The sequence below is a fragment of the Lissotriton helveticus genome, chromosome 12 (assembly GCF_964261635.1).
Source record: "Lissotriton helveticus chromosome 12, aLisHel1.1, whole genome shotgun sequence".
NCBI lineage: Eukaryota > Metazoa > Chordata > Amphibia > Caudata > Salamandridae > Lissotriton > Lissotriton helveticus.
In genome coordinates, this window is record NC_136073.1 from 733252872 (window position 1) to 733278583 (window position 25712).

A 25712-nucleotide genomic window follows, 5' to 3' on the forward strand; every position below is an offset into this window, starting at 1 on the left:
TTATATTCTCAATCGCAGTCTTTTTCTCCAGAGTGCACGTCTTAGGGCACCTTTGACTTCCTTGTTACGCATGCTGTAAATTAAAGGATTAAGCATAGGTGTGACCACAGTGTAAAGTACAGAGAGGACCTTGTCCCGCTCTGGCGAGTAGCTTGACCGGGGCCGCAGGTACATGAAGATAATGGTCCCATAGTACATGCTTACTACAGTCAGATGTGAGCCACATGTGGAGAAGACTTTGCTCCTCCCTTTGGCTGAGCGGATCTTTAGAATAGAAGACACAATGTGGACATAAGAAACAAGGGTCAGAAGAAAGGCGAAGAGTGCAATGATGCCACCCGAGATGTATACCATGATCTCATTGACGGTGGTATCTTTGCAAGAGAGTCTGAAGAGGGCTGGCATCTCACACAGATAGTGGTTTACATGGTTGGACCTGCAATAGGGCAGCTGGAAAGTGAGGTAAGCATGGATGATTGAATTTAGAAAGCCAATTGTCCAAGCACTACCAGCTAATTGAAGGCAAAGTCTCTTGCTCATAATGGTAGTATAGCGCAGGGGGTTACAGATAGCCACATAACGGTCCCATGCCATGACGGCCAAGGTAATGCACTCTGCTGCTCCAAGAGCCAGGGAGAAATACATTTGAGCAGCACACCCAAGGAAGGAGATCCTCCTATTCTTCCCTAGGGTGTTCTCCAGGATCTTGGGAGCCACTGTAGATGAGAAGCAGATATCAATAAAGGATAAGTTGCTGAGGAAGAAGTACATGGGGGTATGAAGCTGGACATCAGTTATCATTAAGAGGAGAAGGACGGTGTTTCCAGATACTGTAATCGCATAAATGGCCAGGAAAATAAGGAAATACAAGGCTTGCAGGTGGGGATGGCTTGAAAGACCTTGGAGGAAGAATTCGCTGGCACTCGTTTGGTTTTGATGCTCGGAAGAGCTCCCAGTGAGAGATCTAATAGAGGAAAGACAAGAACATGCCATGTAGAGGGGAACTGAATGATTCAGCACTTTGACACAGACATGTACATTTCATTGCATCAATTGATGCCCACAAATTGGTGCAGGTGGACGGCGACTAAATATGTTCATGCTGCTGTTAGATTACATTGCTTGTGGGCAAAGAGCTTGGAATATAAGTCCAGTTGACTTTGAAGTTTTCTCTGGATCCCTACAATCCCATCGCAAATTCTGGTCCATATAAATAATCATGAGATGAATACTGTGGTCCCAAAATTGGGTGAAGAGAGACATCTCATAATGAACAGGTTTTCACACTATAGGCCGGATTACCAAATATGTTTTTTTCTGTCAACCGGCCTAATTCACTCCTGGCATGTTCTTGCATTCTAAGGGGGAAGTAACAACCACTCAAAAAATCTTTTGACAATCGTGCCCTAAGTTTCCATCTTTCTTTACCATATACGATGTCTAATTATTTATTTACTCAGTGCGTTTATAACAGAAAACTAGCTTCTACGTGCTAGCCAAAACCCTACAGCTGTGGTCTTAAATGGTGACTATGACACTTTAGAACACTTAAAATGTAGTAATGTAAGTAGGAAACTATTTTCCCAAAATTTATAATTTTTAAATAAGAGGCCTCAGAAACAACTGATGCATTTTATGTGCGATACCTAACCAAACAGCAATATATTTAATATGTAAAGAATCAAAAATAATTAAAAAGAACTAACCAAAATGTACGTAGTGATCACAAGTAATAAAAACACGCTAAATATGGTGGCATTAAAAAAAGGTTTTCAATGTTATCTTAAGGAATCGTAAAATGAATGTGAAAATATGTCCTTCATTCTATTGACCGGGACCCAAATATGCTTTAATACTAACCTTTAAGCTGGGTTTAATTTGCCTTGGGAATTGGAACATCCATTGATATGGTAGACATGATACCTAAAATTTGAAGGCATCTGATTCTGTGCGCTCTCCTGGGTTTAACTCTCCAAAGAGCACTCGGAGTATCATAACTGATCACACAATATCCTATTTGGTTGGATCACAATATTTCTGTTTCTATTTTGCATTCAGAAAACATACTGGTCTTAGTCATAATTTCTAAAGTCAATAAACCTTTAATTAACTTTCCAATGAAAAGAAAATATAAAGGATTCAGCCAGCATGACATTTGCTCAGGAAATTGGAGTCAATTAGACCCTCAATGTAGCAAAAATGTTCATAGGGAGGGATAGAAAAAATAAAATAAAAACAGGCAGAAGTACCTGAACCGTTGCACCACAACCAACACAAAACATAAATAAGGAAGACAAGGACGTGTGCAGTAATTTTTTCAAATAGTGTTATAACAACTACTAAGTACTGATCTAGAGTCACATTATCATTGTGAAAAACCAGGACAAGCAACAGTACAGATTATATAAAACAACTCACAAGAAAGTCAAAGACTTCTGCATTCACAACAAGTTAGGTGTGTCATCTCTGAATTGCACACCATACCACAAACTGCGCAAACCACTCTTAAGAGATCTGTGACTTGCTGGCGGATCATTTTGTTGGAAAACCTACCACCCATGAGTACTGCTTCCATATAGTAGCAGCCACTACTAAAACTCGGACACTATGATACTTTTGAAGGAACTTTATTCTTTGCTTCCATCCACCAACTCGTCCCTACTCTAACTGCCTTCCCATTACGATTCCTTGCTCCTCCCTTTCCTGCTCCTCCCACGAATCTACTCCAAACACTAGACTGCTGCACACGATACTACATCTCCCCCTTTCTCAACAAAATAGAATTAACTTCAAACATGTTTATAGTTCCTTGACCGGCCGCACAGGTCTGCGGACTGTCCGCATGGGTCATAGACGCGTCTCCGTTCCAGGCTCAGACTCAGTCCGCTCCTCAGGCGTCAGCAAGGTATAGTCTGTTGGAGACACTGCATTGTTCGATCTGTCGGTTGTCTTGACAAGAGCATCCTTGACTGCAGGAGTGCACTTTTGAAAGTGCGAGACATTGTGTGTGATCCTTTGGTTCTCAAATTCGTTGCGGTTTCCAATAGTCTTCTGAGTTATCCACTCATTTACAGATTCTGACGTGATCGTGGTTGCCTTTTGTGAGGTGGCAGTTGATGGCTCAGCTCGATAGCGGCAATCTGTCTTTCTTGGTGGCTCTCGTTCGATTGACGCTCGATCTCCTTCATGAGTGGACGATGTTCTGGTTCTCTTCCGAACATCTGCATGCGATTTTACTTCCTTTTGTCGCTTCCGGTCGGGGGCAGCAATGTCCTCTTGTTCCGAGTCGTGCATACCAGACAGTAAGACACTATCGGACATGGGTATCTCGGTTTGGTCTTGGAACTCATTTGTTGACTCTGTTTGTCTCACCCACTCCCACTCGCGGTTGGGACTGGTTGACTCGTGGATCATCCGGGCATGTGTATGTTTCTTTCTTATCCACACATTTTGCCTTCCTTGCTGAGTGGCAGGATAGTCCTTTGTCACCCGGTGGGTGTTGTCCCATATATCTATTTTCCTTCTGCAAGCACGTTGAGTCAGCCTCGCTGACCCCTTCAGGGGTGCCGGTATAACCTTTATGTCTTGAAATAACTGTGACTGGCATGACGTGTTGTATCGTGGGGTGATCAAATATTCTGAGTCATTGACGTGAGATATGCTGCTCTGGACGGGGAGAATGTTCTCTGATTCCATTGTGCATTCAGGTGATTGATGCCATGAGCATTGTAAGGACCGTGATTCGGTTGACCTGAGTGATCGTACAGACACGCTTTCTGAATTGGAGGAGCCTTTTGCTGATTTCCTTTGAGAACGTTCCTTTGAGAGTGTTTTGACTGATATATTTCTAGAGCTGGTAGACTGTGATGACGTGCTCCTGGAGTCGGAGTCATCTGTGAGAAATTTTTTTGGGTGTAGCATTTGAAGTGTCCTTTGTGTTATTGCTGTGGATAGGTTATTTGCTAGCCACACGTTTATTTCTTTGGTCTGGTCCTGACGCGATTGGTCTCTGCCCCTCTCACATGACATTAACTGTCTCTTCCCAGTTTTCTCATTGTCATGGATGTCTTGAGTGCATGTGCCTATCCCTTTTCGGTGCCTGAGTGGCTTACCACGCCTCATGTGATTTGTTTCTTCTTCTCGCTTGTTGGGTGCACTGACGTCAGTGTCACTTGTGTAGTGTGTCCTACTGCTTAATGTTTCCTCAGAAGAGTCTGCGACATTTGATGGGCAGTGGGTTGCTAGTGTGTGTTCGTATACCGGTGTCCAAAGTTGGCGTGACTTGTCCACTCGTCTGTATTTGGTCGTTTCTACATATCCATTGAGCAGACTGTCATCTGTCTCCTTTGTGTGGTCTGTCCCACTTGGTGCTTCTTCCGAATAGTTTGTAGTGTCTTTTGAATGATTCCTTGAAGTTGAACGACTCCTTGAGGTTGTATCAGTGAGGCTGTCGTACTTCTGAACCATCCCGGTCTTTTGTTTGCCATCCTTCACTGCCATTTGTATTGTTGACTCAGGGTGTTTCACGTCACTTGGTTTCTTCCACTGTCTTATCACTATTCTGCCTTCACCCTCCCTCTTTCTGGTTTTGTTTGTTTCTTGGGCTTTCTTCACAGGCATGAGAGACGTCTCCTTTCTTTTATCTTCGTGTCTTGTATTCGGGTGCAGTTCTTTTGCTAATAGTCTTGCTTTAACCCGCTCTCCAACTTCAGCCCTCCTGATGATTTCTTTTAGCGAGAACTGCCCTTGAAGGATCTTGCGCTTTGTGTCAGGTTTTGAACAACCTTCGATTACCCGGAGTCGAACTGCTTCCTCGTCTGTAAATGTATTGAAATGGCAGTGGTGCACCAGACTTTGTAGCTTTGTTATGAAGTTTGGTAATGATTCCCCGGGTTCCTGCCGTGCCGCATTGAAGACGATGCGTTCATGATCCACATCTTCCTTTGTGTCGAAATGGGCACGGAGCATCTCTTTGAGTTTCCCATATGTCTCTGTCTCTTTTGCTGAAAATGTTCTGATTAAGCGTCGGCCTTCGTGACCCACAAGCTGAAGTAGTAGTAGTAGACGTTTTCCATCTCTTCGTTCACTGGTTGTTTCAAGAAAGTCATCCAGTGATTCCAGCTACCTGTTCCATTGAGGACCCAAACTCTGACTGTTGGTCTGCGTCACTGGGGGTGGTACTTCAATGCAGGGATTGGACTGCGGTGTTGCTTTTCCCACCGCCATGAGGGAGGAAGGTTATAGTCTGCTGCTGTCACAGGACTGTTTATTTTGCTTCCTGTCTTATTTGCTGACCCTCTTCGGCCGTGGTCCTGTGTCTGGTCGTTTCTTTTGATTTTGGAACGATTCGCCGCTCCCGGGTGGTTACTGTATTTTGTCCGCCCTTAGCACGACTGTCTCAGTATGCTTCGGTGACTTAAGCTTGGATTTCCTGAGTTCGGAATGATTACCACTCGGCTGCGTCATGCGTGACTCGTGGTACAGCGAATTCCCGCTTTCTTTGGTGTCATGTGCAGGTGGTTTGGGGTTTTTTCGTGATGATACGTGGCAAAGTTGACATCTTGTTCTTGCGTCTCTTTCTGGACTCGTGCAGGTTGTCCAATCATTTAGTTGATGAGAGAAAAACTTCCTGGATACCTGTTTACTCAGGCATCTAGATCATTTGTTTTCTTATGCTCCTTTAGTTTCAATTATTTATTTTCACGTGGTACTGAAAGTTACTTTGGACCTTGCCTTTGCTGGTGCTCGTTACGTTTAGGGATCTGCATTGACTCATGCTTGTCGCATTCGAGATTTGCATTTACTTGTGCTTGTTGTGTTTCTTTACTTCGAAATTTGCATTTGCTTGCGCTTGTTTATTTCAGAATTTGTGTTTGCTTGTTTGTTTGCATCGGCTTGCATTTGCTCGGGCTTGTTTGCATTTGAACTTGCACTCACTTGTGATTGTCTAAATTCGACCCTTGCATTCGCTTGCGCTTGTTTATTTCGGAAGTTGCATTTGCTTATGCTGTTTACATCCCCTTGTATTTGCTCGGGCTTGTTGACGTTTGAAACTTGCTTGTGTCTGTGCTTGTCTGTATTTGACGCTTGCATTTGATTGTGTTTGTTTGCATAGGGAGTTTGCATTTGTCTGTGCTTGTTTGTGCTTGCATTTGCTTATGCTTGTTGCACTGTAACTCTTACATTTGCCAGTGCTTGATACCAAAAGTCTGTCTGCCTGACCCTAAAATGGCCGCTCACTGTCTTTAGATAGGGAATGTCTATGGCTGCCGGACTTCAAAAATGTAGGAGTTCAAAAAAGGGGTGAGCCCTCAGAACTCATGGACCTGGGTCACTATGTAGGTACAGAAAGAGGGGTGGTCCGAGAAGTATTTATACAATTCTTTTGTATTAATGTATATTTCTAAGGCACCACATTTTATAGTTTGTCTTCAAAAACGCTTAACGTAATCAAAAAGTGGGTATGCAGTAATAAGAAATAAATTGTATTTAATCCACATACAGATTAATTCATTATACCTCGGAACTGCATACATTAACTTCAAAGTCAAATATATTTCATCAATATGAATTATAAAAGCATTGCATTGTAGGTGCTCTCAGTGCAAAGGGAAAAGGGAGTGAAAGGTTTGTGAGGGACAAGGTAAAGGTGGTGTGACAATGTTACATCACATTCAAATCATAACGCCTTTACAATTAAGGTAATATCAGTGTTCCCGTTGTACATCACACATAGGTAAGATTCACTCTTTCCTTTTGTTCTATGGTGTGTAGCAATTGAGGCGTAGTCTACGTTTCGACCCCGAAAGCGTAAAAAGGGTTATTTATCCCTCATGTTGGGGTCTTCATCAGGACAGAAGAGAGAGCCTGGAAAACATAGCGTTAGCTGGCATTAATGGTCTATGTGGTGGATAATTGCATTAGATGTAGGCTAATTGGAACTTTACCTACATATAAAATGGCGGACGGCGAGTCTTGCGTCACGTCTGGGGCCTGGTAGTGCTCCTAATCGTTTCTGAAATATATAATGGGATGTTTTTAGTGGGATTGCTGAACCCCTCATTAGCCGGACAGTAAGACTGTTTAGTTTACACTTACTTGAAATCATCATCTTATAGTGTGGCGAAGCTCACTGGGAATTCTTCATGTATGTGTCTTCATCTTGCGCCACCCATCATTCTAAAACGGGGCATTAGACAAATCTTAGTCACGAAAGTAGTGAGACCGAATTCTTCAAAACGTTTGAAAATGAAGGTTTGTGTACTATGCCTGAGTGGTTAATCGAGAACTAGTGGACAACTATAGAGATCGGTTAGAACCACCTTACTGGCAAAGCAGTTGTATATATTTTTTAGCAGTAATACAGCAGTCCGTTCTTTATCGTGACTCTGTTTGTTGTAATTAAATAAATAAATAAATAAGGCCTCCGGGAATAATATTTATCCCCGCCTGGTAGGTTTAACTCGTAAAATCATGCTGGTCGTGCTAATCTTCTCACAGAGTACTGGAGATGCAGCAATCGTGTACATTCTTCATAATAACATATTAGTCCGATCGTAATCCAGACACTGCTTGTTGTATGTTATCCAAGCCTACGGGAATAGTATTAATCACCGACTGATAAGCCTAACTCCAAAACCATGCTCATAGTGCTGGTATTCTCGTGGAGTACTTGGTTTGGCTTTCCTACCTGCATATGAACTGCAGCAGACCGCTCGCGTCGCGTTCTCCCAAGTTGTGGAGTTACGATCCGCGCGGTGCTGTCGCTAGATGCTGGGTGTGGGAGGGCTCGTCCTAGGCAGCCAATCAGAGGCTTCCCTGTGTGTATACCGTGACGGGGCTCGGGGGACTGTCTAAAAAGATTACTCCCAAATTTTCCAGATGAGACGGTCCGGGGGAAGGGAGCCCGTGGACTGATAAATCGTTATGTTCCCTCATGTGGCTATTGAGTCTCATGTGAGGAGTACAGTACTATTCACTTATGTTCCGAAACAGCAGCCGCAATTCTTAACATTTGAACCATCATGCCAGGTATTGAGTTACAATAGTTGTTCTATAATTTAAATTGTGTACATGACAAAAACCACGAGTTGACAATATCGTACCTATGTACGTACATATTCAGAAGGCTCATAGTGCTCCTATTCATACATTTCTGACAATGATATCTCACATGTCCATTATAAAAAACATGTCGCTTCTTCTCATAAAGTCAAGCGATTATATCAACCTTGTCAAGTCTGCATCTGTCAAATCCGCATATTATAACTATATTGTTGCCCTGCATCTGAGCTAAAGGATTAGCCCAGTCATTACTCATCTTATGGCAATGAAATAACCCATGTCAAATCAGCATTATGTAGACGTATAAATGTACATCATTTAAAGTGAAAAAGTTCTTTCAACTCATTATTAGTCTTAAAGCTTCATAGAATATCACTTCGTAACAGTTCATGAACAGTTTATAATTGTGATAGTCATGTTGTCAGCCTGTATAGTATTTAGATTGTCAGCCCATGAGACTACGTCTGGCCGCGCAAATGTGACTGTCACACCATTACCTCTGGAGATGGTAGCTACAAGGGTATATTAATGTTGTATCTAGTCTATCTGGGTAACCATTGGTATCTTACCGCTAAGGCGTATTGTTGATATGTAGTCTCTATCTAGGTAGAATATATACAGTGATTACTCGGGATCAAGTCCTGCCATCTATGCAAAGTTCGCATCAAGTTCATTTAGACCTCTGTTTATGGTGTCGAACTTTTGCATCCATTTGCATTCTCTGATGTTTAAAATTGAGTTGAGATTGCCCCCTCGAGGTCCGAGAGTGATCTTTTCCAATACAACCCACTTCATGGATTCGGGTGTATTGGTCTTTTCCATGTAATGTTCCACCATTGGTGCCCCTGTAGTCTGGCAACAAATTCTACTACAGTGTTGGAAAATTCTGTTCTTGATCTTCTGTTTGGTTTGCCCTATGTACATAATGTCACATGGGCAAATGATTGCATATATGACACCACTAGAGTTGCAATTCGAAAAAGATTTAAGGTCTGCAGTTAAATTGTTGTTGATAACTTGTTTAGTCTCCCAACATGTCGGACAGGCTTTACATGTCATGCAACGAAAGTGGCCTACCACTTCCGGAAGATTCCAGAGTCTTTGTATAGTTGGTGGCTGTGGTGTGTCCAACAGGGAACGCACAACGTGATCTCTTATGTTTTTCGCCTTTTTGAAGGCATGCATTGGTGGTTCTGGACATTCAACAATATCAGCTACCAAATCCCAGTGTTTGTTTATTATTCTCTTTATTTCGTTGCTTTTATTGCAGTACGTTGTCACACATATCATCCGTTCCTTTGGTAACTGACGTTCCTTTGGTGTCAGTAGAGTAGTTCTGTCTTGAAACCATGCTCTTTTCCTAGATCTGTTCACCAATCTTCTAGGGTATCCTCTTTCGATCAGGCGGAGAATTAGGTCATCAGCCTCTCTGAAGTAGTCCTCCTTACGAGAACAATTTCTCCTTATGCGGAGAAATTGCCCAAAGGGTAGATTGTCCCTTAATCCTCTAGTGTGATGACTTGTATATCTCAGCATATACAAGTCGGAACCAAAGGAACGTCAGTTACCAAAGGAACGGATGATATGTGTGACAACGTACTGCAATAAAAGCAACGAAATAAAGAGAATAATAAACAAACACTGGGATTTGGTAGCTGATATTGTTGAATGTCCAGAACCACCAATGCATGCCTTCAAAAAGGCGAAAAACATAAGAGATCACGTTGTGCGTTCCCTGTTGGACACACCACAGCCACCAACTATACAAAGACTCTGGAATCTTCCGGAAGTGGTAGGCCACTTTCGTTGCACGACATGTAAAGCCTGTCCGACATGTTGGGAGACTAAACAAGTTATCAACAACAATTTAACTACAGACCTTAAATCTTTTTCGAATTGCAACTCTAGTGGTGTCATATATGCAATCATTTGCCCATGTGACCTTATGTACATAGGGTAAACCAAACAGAAGATCAAGAACAGAATTTTCCAACACTGTAGTAGAATTCGTTGCCAGACTACAGGGGCACCAATGGTGGAACATTACATGGAAAAGACCCATACACCCGAATCCATGAAGTGGGTTGTATTGGAAAAGATCACTCTCGGACCTCGAGGGGGCAATCTCAACTCAATTTTAAACATCAGAGAATGCAAATGGATGCAAAAGTTCGACACCATAAACAGAGGTCTAAATGAACTTGATGCGAACTTTGCACAGATGGCAGGACTTGATCCCGAGTAATCACTGTATATATTCTACCTAGATAGAGACTACATATCAACAATACGCCTTAGCGGTAAGATACCAATGGTTACCCAGATAGACTAGATACAACATTAATATACCCTTGTAGCTACCATCTCCAGAGGTAATGGCGTGACAGTCACATTTGCGCGGCCAGACGTAGTCTCATGGGCTGACAATCTAAATACTATACAGGCTGACAACATGACTATCACAATTATAAACTGTTCATGAACTGTTACGAAGTGATATTCTATGAAGCTTTAAGACTAATAATGAGTTGAAAGAACTTTTTCACTTTAAATGATGTACATTTATACGTCTACATAATGCTGATTTGACATGGGTTATTTCATTGCCATAAGATGAGTAATGACTGGGCTAATCCTTTAGCTCAGATGCAGGGCAACAATATGGTTATAATATGCAGATTTGACAGATGCAGACTTGACAAGGTTGATATAATCGCTTGACTTTATGAGAAGAAGCGACATGTTTTTTATAATGGACATGTGAGATATCATTGTCAGAAATGTATGAATAGGAGCACTATGAGCCTTCTGAATATGTACGTACATAGGTACGATATTGTCAACTTGTGGTTTTTGTCATGTACACAATTTAAATGATAGAACAACTATTGTAACTCAATACCCGGCATGATGGTTCAAATGTTAAGAATTGCGGCTGCTGTTTCGGAACATAAGTGAATAGTACTGTACTCCTCACATGAGACTCAATAGCCACATGAGGGAACATAACGATTTATCAGTCCACGGGCTCCCTTCCCCCGGACCGTCTCATCTGGAAAATTTGGGAGTAATCTTTTTAGACAGTCCCCCGAGCCCCGTCACGGCATACACACAGGGAAGCCTCTGATTGGCTGCCTGGGACGAGCCCTCCCGCACCCAGCATCTAGCAACAGCCCCGCGTGGATCGTAACTCCACAACTTGGGAGAACGCGACGCAAGCGGTCTGCTGCAGTTCCTATGCAGGTAGGAAAGCCAAACCAAGTACTCCACGAGAATACCAGCACTATGAGCATGGTTTTGGAGTTAGGCTTATCAGTCGGTGATTAATACTGTTCCCGTAGGCTTGGATAACATGCAACAAGCAGTGTCTGGATTACGATCGGACTAATATGTTATTATGAAGAATGTACACGATTGCTGCATCTCCAGTACTCTGTGAGAAGATTAGCATGACCAGCATGATTTTACGAGTTAAACCTACCAGGCGGGGATAAATATTATTCCCGGAGGCCTTATTTATTTATTTATTTAATTACAACAAACAGAGTCACGATAAAGAACGGACTGCTGTATTACTGCTAAAAAATATATACAACTGCTTTGCCAGTAAGGTGGTTCTAATCGATCTCTATAGTTGTCCACTAGTTCTCGATTAACCACTCAGGCATAGTACACAAACCTTCATTTTCAAACGTTTTGAAGAATTCGGTCTCACTACTTTCGTGACTAAGATTTGTCTAATGCCCCGTTTTAGAATGATGGGTGGCGCAAGATGAAGACACATACATGAAGAATTCCCAGTGAGCTTCGCCACACTATAAGATGATGATTTCAAGTAAGTGTAAACTAAACAGTCTTACTGTCCGGCTAATGAGGGGTTCAGCAACCCCACTAAAAACCTCCCCATATATATTTCAGAAATGATTAGGAGCACTACCAGGCCCCAGACGTGACGCAAGACTCGCCGTCCGCCATTTTATATGTAGGTAAAGTTCCAATTAGCCTACATCTAATGCAAATATCCACCACATAGACCATTAATGCCAGCTAACGCTATGTTTTCCAGGCTCTCTCTTCTGTCCTGATGAAGACCCCAACATGAGGGATAAATAACCCTTTTTACGCTTTCGGGGTCGAAACGTAGACTACGCCTCAATTGCTACACACCATAGAACAAAAGGAAAGAGTGAATCTTACCTATGTGTGATGTACAACAGGAACACTGATATTACCTTAATTGTAAAGGCGTTATGATTTGAATGTGATGTAACATTGTCACACCACCTTTACCTTGTCCCTCACAAACCTTTCACTTCCTTTTCCCTTTGCACTGAGAGCAGCTACAATGCAATGCTTTTATAATTCATATTGATGAAATATATTTGACTTTGAAGTTAATGTATGCAGTTCAGAGGTATAATGAATTAATCTGTATGTGGATTAAATACAATTTATTTCTTATTACTGCATACCCACTTTTTGATTACGTTAAGCGTTTTTGAAGACAAACTATAAAATGTGGTGCCTTAGAAATATACATTAATACAAAAGAATTGTATAAATACTTCCATTGAACTCGGACCACCCCTCTTTCTGTACTGACTTCAAAAATGGCCACCACTCTCAAAATCCCATTCCTCACGAGATTTGGCTCTTTCTTGGTTTCACTTTTCAATCAGGCACTCACCCGGCAGACGCGCACCACGCGGGACCTGGGGGTCTTCCCTTCACAGGTCCTGGGCTGACATCATTCACCTCGGAGGGCTCTGTGCTGCAGGTAGGACCGGGGTGAGCTCCCGACGTCCTTTTTCACTTGCCGTGCGCAACCATGCGTAATCTCACGCATCGGGGGTGAGCACCCACGATCTGGTGCTCGACAGCGCGTTCGATCTAGCGCTCACTAGCGCGTTCAGGTGTGAGCTCCACGTGGTTTTCCAGCCACGGTGGTACGGGGCATGTATCGCTGGGTCGTCTGCATCGACTCTAGCAGCGGTCTGTCCTCGGGCACATTTGTCGCGACGGCGACCTTCTGCCGGTGCCTCATGGGACGAGTTGTTCAGCTCCTGGGATTCGCGCGCTGGCATAGCGCAACCATCCCACCTTCGTCGCCAGTTTGTCGTGTCTCTGAGCTAAATAACACTCGGACACTATGATACCTTTGAAGGAACTTTATTCTTTGCTTCCATCCACCAACTCGTCCCTACTCTAACTGCCTTCCCATTACGATTCCTTGCTCCTCCCTTTCCTGCTCCTCCCACAAATCTACTCCAAACACTAGACTGCTGCACACAATACTACACTCTGCAGCCTAAAAAGATTCGACATAGTTTCCTTAAAACTAACTACTGAAATAATGAAAGCTATCTCTAATACTGGATCACCAACATACCCGTGCCCCTCAAATATATTCAAAAACTTCCCTTTGGCATCCCAACTGCCTTGCCAGAAGAACCAACAGCTCATTCCTCTTAACCAGACATAACTAATGAACTAAAAACACCCAGCTGAAGACATCACTAACCCAGGACCACGTGTACCCAGCAAATAACAGATCAATATTAGACGGCCCACCTTTGACGAAAAAATTGAAGAGGCAGGTGTCTTTTGTGAAAGGAAACCCCTAAATGTTAGTACATAATACAATTTGTTTATTCGAATTTCTGATGTCATTGAAGAAAACAACCTCCTCTCAAGCAAAAGAGACAGATTTCTGTACTGGAAGAAGCAATGAACATGAGTAAACTGGAATTTTGGATGACCTTAAGGACAATGTAGACTCCAATGGTGTTGCTATCATCATCCTTCTCAACATGTCAATAGTTTTGCACACTGCTGACCATGAACTCCTGTCCAAAATCTAAGCCACTGTCCTTGATTGGATTAAAAAAAATACCAGTCTGACAATCCCAACAACAAGTTCTAACCTTTTGCTCACCACCATTCTGACATTTGGTAGGTCTCCTTCCAAGAAAACGACTCCCTCATTTATTTTCTAATGCATGTCACCACTGCCGCAACACACCAATTCATTGAGGCTTAAATACTATTCACATGATGCCTAGATCACTCTAAAACTGTAAACATGTTCAGAACTGAACAGGTCCGGACTCTATAAATGCCTACAAGAAGAAGACATTTGGAAGCAACAAAACTTAAGGTTGACCTACTCAGAAGAGGAATTACTCACATGTGGATTGTGAAATAAATCTGTCCCATTGTTTAGCTAATCTTAATATATTTATTTATTTTGCAGAAATACCACTTTCGTCCAGCAAAGTGAGGCACTTACTTTACTGTGGACATGCTTTTTGACAATAAAATTGTCCCAGAGTTCCATACACCTTAACTGATGAATCCCCTTTTCAGCAGTGCACAGTAGTTTTCTGCCTTCCAACTGCCACCTGGTCCTCCCAGATCAGTCATCTGGGCTATATAAGAAGTGTTCTCCTGTGTGCTAACACTTGGTTCAAGCCTCCTGCAAAGCTTAGCTCCACTGGATCTGCTCAGAACCCTCTTCTAAATGGAGAGAATATCGCAGGAGTCTTTTGAAACAGAGATGTCCCTCTTCGCTGTCCAGAGGATTTTAGCCATGTACAGAGACAGCTGGCGTTACAGAGGGTGAGAGGGTGGGGGTGCACAAAAAAAGTGCCTTCTTTAATTGGCCTCGTCACATCCTCCTCCCTCCGGCTTCTCCTGGAAGCCTAGGAAGCAGGGAACTGCACAACCCAATCCCCGTGGTGCTGTCTCAGCATGAAAGAAGCACCAGGAATGTATAGAGCGGCCTCTCTCAGCACATCTAAGAGCACTGGAGGCCTGTGCTTTCTCCAACTGAGCAATCTAAGATAGCTAGGTTAGAGAACTTTAAAATGCACATGTCTGGCTGACAGGCCCAGGGCGGCCGGCTAAAGAGACATGCACATTTTAAAGCACATAGCTCTCTGCTGCTGCCACTCGGCAACACTGGCCTCACCCCATCCTGATACTTAGTTCAGGACGGGTTGCTGAAAAATAAAACGGTAATAAATACACATTAAACCGTTGATATTTTCCAGCTCTGGGGCTTGTGGAGCAATGCTCCTCTGCTTAAGTGGAGGAGCAGCCCCTGTCCCTGTATTCTGAGCAAACTGATAGCAGTCCTTTGAAGTTGCAGCAGGCAGAAGCTATCATACAGAATAGGAATTTAACCTGATCTTGGGAGTTTTCAGCCCAGGTTACCGTTGCAATGCAAATTTGGTTTTGGTTGCATCATCATATCAAAGTTATGATTTAATTATTTATTTATTTATTATTATTTATTAATACAACTTGTAGAGCGCGTGCGTGTGCCCGTAGGCGTCTTGGCGCTAAGATTGCTTAGACGGGTCTCTGGGTGATTAAGCGTAGAGGCAGGGATTTCTTACTGGTTAAACAGCCATGTCTTCACCAGTTTCCTAAACTGGAACAGGGAGTGTGCCATTCGTATGGTTAACGGGAGTGAATTGCTTAGACGGGTCTCTGGGTGATTAAGCGTAGAGGCAGGGATTTCTTACTGGTTAAACAGCCATGTCTTCACCAGTTTCCTAAACTGGAACAGGGAGTGTGCCATTCGTATGGTTAACGGGAGCGAATTCCAGAGTCTGGCAGCAGATACTGTGAAACGCCTGTCTCCCCAGGTAACCGTTCTGGTGCGGGGTACTGCCAACTGCTGTAGTTGCATCGATCTCAACTGTCTTGCAGGGTAGTAGATGGAGAGCTGCTCTTGCAGGAATCTTGGGCCCGTGTTATGAATAGCTTTGAATGTTAAACAGAGGGTTTTGAATTTAATACGATTGTTTATTGTCAGCCAGTGGTAGCTCCTAATGATGTGGCTGACAGATTTAAATTTTGGGGTCCTTGAAAGTACTCTGGCAGCTGCATTTTGGATCATTTGAAGTTTGGAGATCACCCTGGACTGTGCAAGTGTGCATTGGCAAATAAACCATTACAGTAGTCCAGGGATGAGAGCACTAGTGTGCTAACCACTGTTTTTCCCGCACTATCAGATAAAAATGGGATTATTTTCCTAATGAGTTTGAGTTTGTGATAGGCATTGGCAGCCGTTTGGTTTGCATGTGCTGCAAAGTTAAGTTTCTCATCAAAAACTATGCCTAAGTTTCTGACCTTAACTGACGGTATAGGTGGAGTTCCCAGCGAGGTAGGCCACCATTCAGGGGACCATTGTGGAGCGATCTTACCAAAGATGACCACCTCTACATTACATTACACCATTACATTTTATACAGCAGAAATATATCCTGCACAACGGCTGGTAGGAAAATACATAATCTAAAATCATATTATATTTTGAAAATAGGCAGAACAAATATACTCCTCACTCACATTCCCATATCTTTTGCCTTACTGAGTGACAGTTATGGGGCACATGAGCTGGGCCTGTTAAGCATGTTATTGTTACTGCAAAGGCCAATTACCAGCTGTCCAGAGCAAATAAACAAGCAATGCATAAAAATGATTTTTAACAATACAGACAATAACTGTCCTAGTGCTTCACTGATCATTACTTTCCAACCACCATGGTATCACCCTGAGGTCAAGGACTAGCTTCCTCATTGTGCAAGGTGAACACTATTGTATTGGACTAGTGCTCAGTCTCAGATGACTCACTATGCTGTACATCCCAGTAGACTGGAACTACTCCTGCAGTGGCACTGGGTACACACTGAGGGTGTGTGAAGAATTTACTTGGATCGTGAAGTCGGAAGATCACCCTTAGTTAACTGGGGCAAAGTTTTCTGACTTCATCCAGCTTTTCCTGAGGTGAAGCAAATGTGCCCATCTGACAGCTGTTATGTTTTGTTATGCAAATTTGTAGAGAGTACAATCACTCAGAAGGGAATCCTTGTGCTGAGCAGATGTGAGTCTAGGCACACCTACAGCCTAGTGGGTCTTCTCGAAAAGCCGTATCTTGTTGAGGAATTTAAGAAGTTAGAAGGAGGCTACTATGTATAGCAGCAGGTCGTTCTATGCTTTAGGAGTGATGTAGGAGAAGGATCCATTTCCAGATCTGGTTTTCCATATGCATGAGATTTGTGTGGGTGGGATTCCGGATGAAGGTTTGTGAAAGCAGACGACATTGTTGAAGTAATCTGGGCCACTGTTATGTTGTGCCTTGAAAGTATGAGTGAGGAGTTTCAATTTTAATTGTTTGCCACTGGAGCTCCTTCAGGTGTGGTGTGCGGGGAGTGCGGCGTTGGAGTTTGAAAGTGATTTTGGTAACTTAGTTCTGAATGGTCTGCAGCCTGCTGGTGAAGGGTTTGTTGATCCCGGCATAGATTGTGTTCCCATAGTACAGCTTGCTTGAGACCCGGATATCTGTGACGATTTTCCAGGTGCTTATTGGGAGCTATTTGAAAATCTTCTTCAGCATGTTCAGGGTATGGAAGCATGAGGCGGTAACGGCACTGACTTGGAGGGTCATGATGAGTTTCCTGTAACGCTTTTGTGAGGCAGGATGGGATGTCCCTTGGGTGGAACAACTACAGAAGGCATCATTGACCAGCAACCGTGTTCCTCCAAAACACTTTTTGAGGTGTCAGAGATGGGGTGAGGTATGGTGTGAGATGGTGAAAAGCCTAGAATTAGGGAGGAACAGACTATTATGTTTTCTCACACTCTCAAAATACACACAAGTGGGACAGAGTAGAAGTGTGGGGGACAGGGAAATCGAGGCTTTAATAGGAATTTTCCTGGGGTGGAAGGGGATCAGAGTATGGGAAGTGTATATGTTTGGAAATTCAGTAACGGATGGTTGGCCTAAGTCTGAAATGCCATTTATATAACACAAGGGAACCCAAAGGCGCGATAAGCTAGGCACCTTGGGTAGTTACGTTTTTACAGAGGACAGTGGTCCCTAGACGAAGGAATTTTCACATAAATAAATATAGACTAAATAGAAACTATATTCATTGTCCAGCCGGACAGTATTTAATTTTTCATAAAAGGGATTACACAAGTGGTTATGGTGTGATACAAGCAGGACACCAGCCGATGTCCAACTAACACACTCAGGGGAGGGACAAAACAAGGGAATTTAGGCAAGTTGGGGTAGTCTGTGTATCGTGAATCATAATTAGACAGTATAGAGTACACACTATTGCTTGCAATCATTTACATAATAAATATGCATAGTCTGAAATGCCATCACATTGTTTTGAAAGTCTTTGCAAATTAACTGGACAATTTACTAAATAGCAGTGAGAATGTTTCTAGAACCTTAAAGGTGTATGAAGGATAAGAAAATGTGTCTTTCCTTTAGTTAATTCTTTTTGCGTGGGCGAATGGTTTTTATTGACCATAGCATCCTGAGTGACGACTTTTTCTCTTTTAAAACAACCAAAAGCAGTCAGCACTGAACCATCCTGAAGCAATTCTCCACTCCAATGCAAAATATGTATTTTTGGTGAATCTGTTTTTTCTCTCAGATTCCTTAACTTGGGCAGAAAACACATTTCGATGGGTGTAAAATGTATTAAGGAAAACAGATTTTTTTTCTTGAAACATGCACATTTTTAGCAGAAAAGAATAAAGCTATCACATATTCAGTACAGGCATGATCAGATTATTGTTAGTTAGTGATGAGAGCAAATACTTGTAAGGACATACCTGCATGTTGTGTTCTCTCGGAGGCTAGACAGTTTTGAAGGGTACAGATTCCTGAAGCTAGACTGAAAGTTCTTGATGCTGATATGCAGTTCTTCAGTTAGTAAGCAGAGTTTGTGATCACAGGGTTGCTTCCTTAAAAGGAGATTCAGTTGCTGATGTGAACATAAAGAAATGTATTTAATGAAATGAGCCCTGATTGCACGACACTTCACAGATCTGTATGGTGACATTTGTGCTTTATGGTTACTTTAAAAAAAGACAAGTTTCAAAATAATTAATTCATCCAGGGGTGTCTACAGCCCTCCAGTGACATATGTTTTTGACCCAAATGGATGCCCCAATGTCCAGATTACTGCCCCAAGGAGATCCCATAGCTCTTGCATCCTGATTTGCCTTCTTCTCAATTGGTTGAAAATTGAATGTTGCGGGAGGCAGCAATGAAGAAAGTGTCTCTTACAGAATGTTCAAATTCAATATTTGTCTGGAGGCTCCATATATATGTCTTCCAAGTGGCTCAGCCCTACTCTTTACAAGTGCGTCCCCAATCATCAAAGACCAGTTCCCAATTCTCCTCATCCATAAACAGGACTTAGGGGACGACTTCTCCAAGTATTTTCCCTTTTTGAGCTTTCTCTAATAATTTTGCTTGTCGACCTTCCTAGAAGAGACACTCTTTTCTTCTTTTTCCATTTCTAGTGGCTATTTTTAAAGCTGGTTATTAAGATGATTATAGGGATATTATAATACAGGAAAGTACACACTGGAATATATCAGAAATCACACATAATCTCCAAATATTATTTATTTATAACATTAATACCCCACTTTTACTCCTCCTTTTGCTTTTTATTAAAAGAGACTATAGGATGAACAGAGCCTGTAGTAGATATATACATAGCATTGTAAGGTATTAATGTGTAAAACTACAGAATTATAATGTGGATATATAATGTGGAATATTAGTATGCAGAATGCTGGAATCAATTGATGTAACATTTGGACAATTCAATAACCATCTCCTTTTTCATATAGAATATTGCTGTCAGAATATAAATATTATTTACAAGAATATTTCACCTTTGGAGTTAACAGAAAATCTACACCCAATAGTACGATATTGTTGTAAACTACATTTAGAATAGGGTTTTATTTCAGATGATATTAGTGTAGGCAACATTCTGAAATAAACCCACTGACGTAAATAAGAATGAAGACCACAAACAATTTCCAGAAGTCCTCCATTTTTACACAGGGATGAAATAATTGTGTGGGGGACAGTTGATGAAGATCACCACTGCTGGATTGCAGATGATACAGATTGCTGTGAAATTCTGCACAGTGATAATGTTAAAAAAGACAGCTGTTTATTGGTTGGAATGTGTATGTTCCAAGGAAGCAGATCTAGAGTGAATCAATGGGAGTTGCGCTGAGAGCAGAAATTGGCTTTCTGGATGTCTTTTAATTGATACATTTTATCACACATTATGGGAGAACATTCCTCAATAGCCATTGTTTTTAGCCACACCAAATCTGTGAAAGCAATAGGAGACCATATTCTAATCATATGTCTTATCAATGTCAAGAAATAGATATTAACCTCTAGGAAAAGAAGCTGTAATAATACATAATTTTGGTGTTTTGGTTCGAGACCATGGCCCAGATTCACAAAGAGCCTCACACTGGTGGCGGGATCTCCACATTGCATCCCAATGTGTAGATCCCACCATGACTCTGAAGATCCCACCATGACTGCGGAGATCCTGCCATGGATGCTGAGATCCCATCATGACTGCGGTGCCTCCGCCCCGAGTGTGGAGGGTCTTTGTGAATCATGGCTCAAATGCAGATCTGTGAAACAAAGTTTGGGGACCTTACAAAACTATAATAAATGTCCTTGGCTGGAAAAGATTTTGAAAGGCTCCAGTGAAGCTGATGAGCCTCAAGGTTGCAGGCCCTCTTCCAGGCATGGGGTGCGTCATGGAGGATCAGAAGTCACAGGGTCGCTGTAAAAACATCTCAGGTGGCAGGGTGGCTGTGACTCTCTCTCTACAGTGGCACAGTGGCTTGGTCTGGCGTGGGGCATATTTTTCAGAATGGCAGTAGTGCAGTGAACTTGGCCACACTTCAACAGTGCCACAGTCCTGCAGCTTCAGAATCACAGCGACACAGTCAACTAAAGGCACCCTTCAGAACAATGCCATGGCACCAGGTATATTCAGGGTCACAGTAGCGCAGTCCACTCAGCCATTCTTCAGGAAAATGCCACAGACAGAAAATGCTCTGAATGAGGAACACACTGTTTGCTCTCTCTCTCTCTCTCTCTCTCTCTCTCTCCTCGCTTCAAGGCGGACAGACTCACAGCTTCGGGGTCAGCTACTTCCTGCTCACCCTGGAAGTCATCATCTCCTTCAGGGTTAGCTCACTCATTTCCCCTTCTTCTCAAGTAGGTCACTTTTCACTTTAGGAAATTGCGACAGCTCTTCCTTCAGGTCACATTTTGCTGGCTATCAGGCAGATACCAGCTCTGGTTTCACAGCAGTCCCATGGGCACTCTGAGGAGCACCTTGTAATATTTTATGAATCCACAAGGAAACAGAATAGATGAAAGTCCAGAAGTTTATTCCAACATAAGGATCCCATCCAACAGGCTTCAACATAAACAGCAACTGCACAGGTTTATCTTCAAAGCTCAAGCAGAACATAATGACATATCACAATGACATATTCAGTATTCCACCATCATGACATATTCAGTATTCTACACTGACTCTATGATACATTCTCTCTCTAAGAATAATTAACAGTTAAATGAGCATATCACACACCTCCTTCCTTGGTCAAAGAGAACGTGGAAGTTGCCCATTCCCTCCCACTTTTATACAGATAAAGCAGACAGGGGATGAGTATTCCCTAATCAAAACATAAAGATGGTGTGACACCCCAGCGCTAAACCCATAGTATCGGGCATTGGATCTGCATTGGAACCTCTATCACAGTTTTGTGACTTTGTTCTTAAACCCCGGGTAGCAGAGATGCCCTCCTACTAAAGACACTAAAGAAATCCTCATGAAACTAAAAGGCATGCCTTTGATCCAGAGAGGGAGATAATGTTAACCCTAGATGTGGAATCTCCGGTTCACTGCCCATACTAACAAGAATAAGGTAGAGTTTCTTGATATTTTTATCAAGAACAACGAAGGCACCCTAAAGGTTGACTTATACACCAAACCAACCGCTAGGAATACTATGTTACACTTCAAAAGCTTCCATCCGAAATGTCAAAAAGATAGTATTCCGTTCTCACAATTCCTTAGGGTACGGCGCAACTGCACCGATCTAAGAGATTATGACCTACAATCAGAGAATATGAAAACTAAATTCATTCAAAGAGGGTACCCTCGTCGCCTAGTTAGAGAGGCGTACAAGAGAGCCAGGTTTTATGACAGAGATGCCCTCTTGAATTCAAAACGAACGAAGACAGCCCCGAACCTGGTTTGTATAACCAAACACTCTACCTTAGATGGGACCATTAGGCAAATCATCAATTCGAATTGGTACCTATTGAATCTGAACAATACTCAACAAAAAATGTCCAAGCCTATGTATGCGCACAGGCGCAATAAAAACCTGAAGGATCAGATTGTCCGCTCTAGATTTAGTAAAAGTCCTGAAAATCCACCTTTTGTGCAAAGGTCCTTTGCAAATAATAACCCGATAAAAGGCACATCGAGTTGTGGCTCATGTAAGTCATGCAAGAATATCCACCTCGGAGAAACAATGACCCTAAATAATGTTGAAATAAAAGCAAAGGACCTATGGACATGTAACACACAAAATGTGGTGTATCTTATTACATGTCCTTGTCACTTAGGATATGTTGGCGAGACAGGAAGAGCAATAAAAACAAGGCTGACTGAACACAGGTCAGCAATAAAAACGAAAAAAGTTACAGCACCTTTAGTTAGCCATTTCTTGGACTTCGGACATTCTCCTGAAGAAATAAAATGGCGAATCTTAGAAAAAATACATTTACCAAATGACAAGGGAGGGGAAAAAATTAGGAAAAAGCGAGAATTGTACTGGATTTTCACCCTTGACACATACGAGCATGGTTTGAACTTAGAATGTCCCTGGGCAAATGCTATAATATGATAAAATTGTCAAATATAACAGAAGACCCCCACATAACTGTGTGACTTAATGTACTAACATGCAAACTAAATTCCATCTCAATAGAATGATCAGTTGATCATTAAACCTCTAAACCCCTCTCACATAAAAGTAGTAATGTTGCTAAACTAGGTGGATGAGGCACTAACCGGTGTAGAAAGAGGATAAGTTAATCTGTAGGAGAACGCTAGAAGACTCTTCATTCATCCTTTTTTTCAAAAAACAGAATAGGTAGAGAGGAGAATATAGCTTTAAATAGGGGAGGAGTTTTAGAGAAATGATGTCACGAAGGCATAATATAAATACCAATTGAATTGCGGGTTGTGAATCCCTTCGTTTGTGCCGAGACAAGCCGCCCGCTGATTGGACCATTTCACAAGAGAGAAAGAGCGCCAAAGAGGTAAGCACAAAAAGAAACCCCCCCCTGGCCCCTGCTTGCTAAGCGCAATAGCTTTAAAATAGCTCACAAATTAATGAAACTATTGTTTAAATTCCCCAGGGACTCTGCTAGAGATTAGAGCCCCGGTAGAAGCAGGCGCCTAGCAAAACAAACTGCTGGTCTCCGCGGTTATAAAGGGAGAAACGAAGAGACTCGTCCGACGGCAGCCTCGCCTGCAGGAGCAAAACTCCGAATGGCGTTTCTTCTTAATAAAAAATCACAAAGGTATGAATACAGGCTGCTTTCCTTATCTACGGGGCATCGACAGGAGTCTGTTACAAAAGGGAAGTCAGAATATTCATACGTGCTATTTATTTTATTCTCTCCTAACAGCTATATGGTAACGTTGTATTTGTTCACGGGGAGCCGTAATCTTCTACTGACACCACGCGGGTTAGCTTGAAAATCTGCATCGGCACCAGTTACTGCCCTTTGGTGTGTCGCCTTGAATAGTTGGAAGACTTTATTACACATGGTGAGATAGATACCATTTATAAAGCCAAATTAAATTTATCCCAGCAAAAACTTTGTCATAACATAACGTTTAGTTTATGTGGTTTTATTTATAGCCAAGAAGTATTCTTTCGCTCAAAGAAAACCACTGAAAGAGTGAATACAGGCTAAGTGAGATGGGAGCAGTGAATCCTTAACGCTGAGGTATGCAATATGACATAAAGAGAAAATCAGGATAACTAGATGCCGACCTCTACCATGACAAGAAAATAAACAGTGTATTATTAAAGAACACAAATTATGTCCTTTCCAGGTTTTCACATGCCATTTTTTAAAAGAAGAAAATAACGGTGCCTCACTTAGTTTGTCTTAAACTAAAGGACTTACAGACGATCCGCTTAAACAGAAGCCTAGTCAGGTAAAAGCATGGGAATCTTAATATTCTGGGAGAATAAAAATAGGTATACACAGACTGAAATTGTATATAATGTTGGCTAGAATAGAAACGCAATATTAGTAACGTAGAATAATATAGGACACCAGTTACAGGCGTGGTCGAGGTTAACACTTGAATCTCATTGAAAAAGATGATTTAACCTTTGAATCTCTGTAACCTTAAAATTCTCTCTCTCTTATCTTGCTGCTTTACCTTTTTTCTGGGTCTCTTTTTTGATAGAAGGATAAAGAACTGACGTTCTTTAATAAAAATTGGAACAGGATTTTTAAAGAATGCTAACAGTGAAACAACTGTATGTTATAGACAAAATAGAACATATTATAATTATAATTGTCTAGGCCTGTTCACTTCAAGGTACCTCCAGTAATAATGTATCTCTCGTACACTATGCTATGTATAAAGCAATATTCTAGATAGAATACTGAACTGCACTAGATATCCCAATGCTAACTGAAGTTAATTGAATAGCAGAAATGAAATGAATAATTGTTCTGGGGTTTGTTATCATCAACCATGAATAGACAGAATGTAACTGTAAACCATGACACTGTTTCTAGAAAAAATAAGAACTAATATTATTCTGTTCTTTATAGATAAATTGGCTGAAACTATAAATGTCCTGAGGAAGACACCACGACGTGTCGAAACGCGTTGACTGACATACAACAGCCACAGCAACAATAGATAGGATGTGTATCACTGTCCTTCTAATGTTTTTTAATTCATGTTTTTTAATATAAAAGTATAGCATTTTCCATCATCAATTCATCATGTCCGTATAACTACATTGTAAAAATGTATCCCTGTTTTTATTAAAACATACTATTTTTGATATCAATATGATTGTTTGTGTTATGGTTTAAGTTCTCTACATTTGATAACGGTGCATTTAAATACATAGCTAGTGTTTTTGTTAGACAGATAGCCTGGGTGTTTACCTTCACATTGTATGTTTTCCCTGACCCAGGATTCTCATCCTTACCAGGGGGCCCTTGATACTTCACAAAAAATTATACCCACGGTTAATCCGTGTGGGGCTTTTGCTTCTAAATAGTTTTGTATTTCTGGAGGTCATCTGGGGATTGTACCCTTCTATCTTATCTTATACATCTTCTGTGAGATCCTTGCTTTTCCCTGTTTTCATCTTCTGACTTTTCCTTTCTTCCGGTCACCTCTTAATTGTTGATCATTGATCAAGCATTCTAAATAACTGAAGGCCCAATTTCAGACCTTTGGGTTCTCGGACGAGGATTTTGCCACTTTAGTAGGCACCAGTGCATCGTTTGGAAATGGTTCCACGAGCAATTCTCTCAACAATAGTGATACTAATAAATTGCTAGATCTACAGAAAAAACTCATAAGGATAGAAGCTCATGGGGAGTTCATGTTGAATTATCTCAAGCATGGCATAATCCCCTTAGGATTGAGAGTTAGGAACATTCCTGGCCTCTTTGTCGATATTAAGACCTTTCTTACCAAATGGAGCAT

General features: G+C 41.8%; 1 protein-coding gene across 1 annotated transcript; it reads right to left on the reverse strand.

The window, feature by feature from the left end:
- On the reverse strand, nucleotides 1-25712 carry LOC144798114 (olfactory receptor 5AR1-like). The gene is made up of 3 exons (XM_078668873.1): nucleotides 25701-25712; nucleotides 18706-18857; nucleotides 1-964 (listed from the first exon to the last, which is right to left on the reverse strand). The coding sequence occupies exons 1-3, from the start codon at nucleotides 25710-25712 to the stop codon at nucleotides 1-3; spliced, it is 1128 nt and encodes a 375-aa protein (XP_078524999.1).

What these genes read in the sequence shown, in the direction of transcription:
- LOC144798114 (XM_078668873.1), bottom strand. An exon ending in CGAGAGAACACAACATGCAG is followed by an intron (nt 965 to 18,705) that starts GTATGTCCTTAC and finishes TTCCTCTATTAG; the next exon opens with ATCTCTCACTGGGAGCTCTT.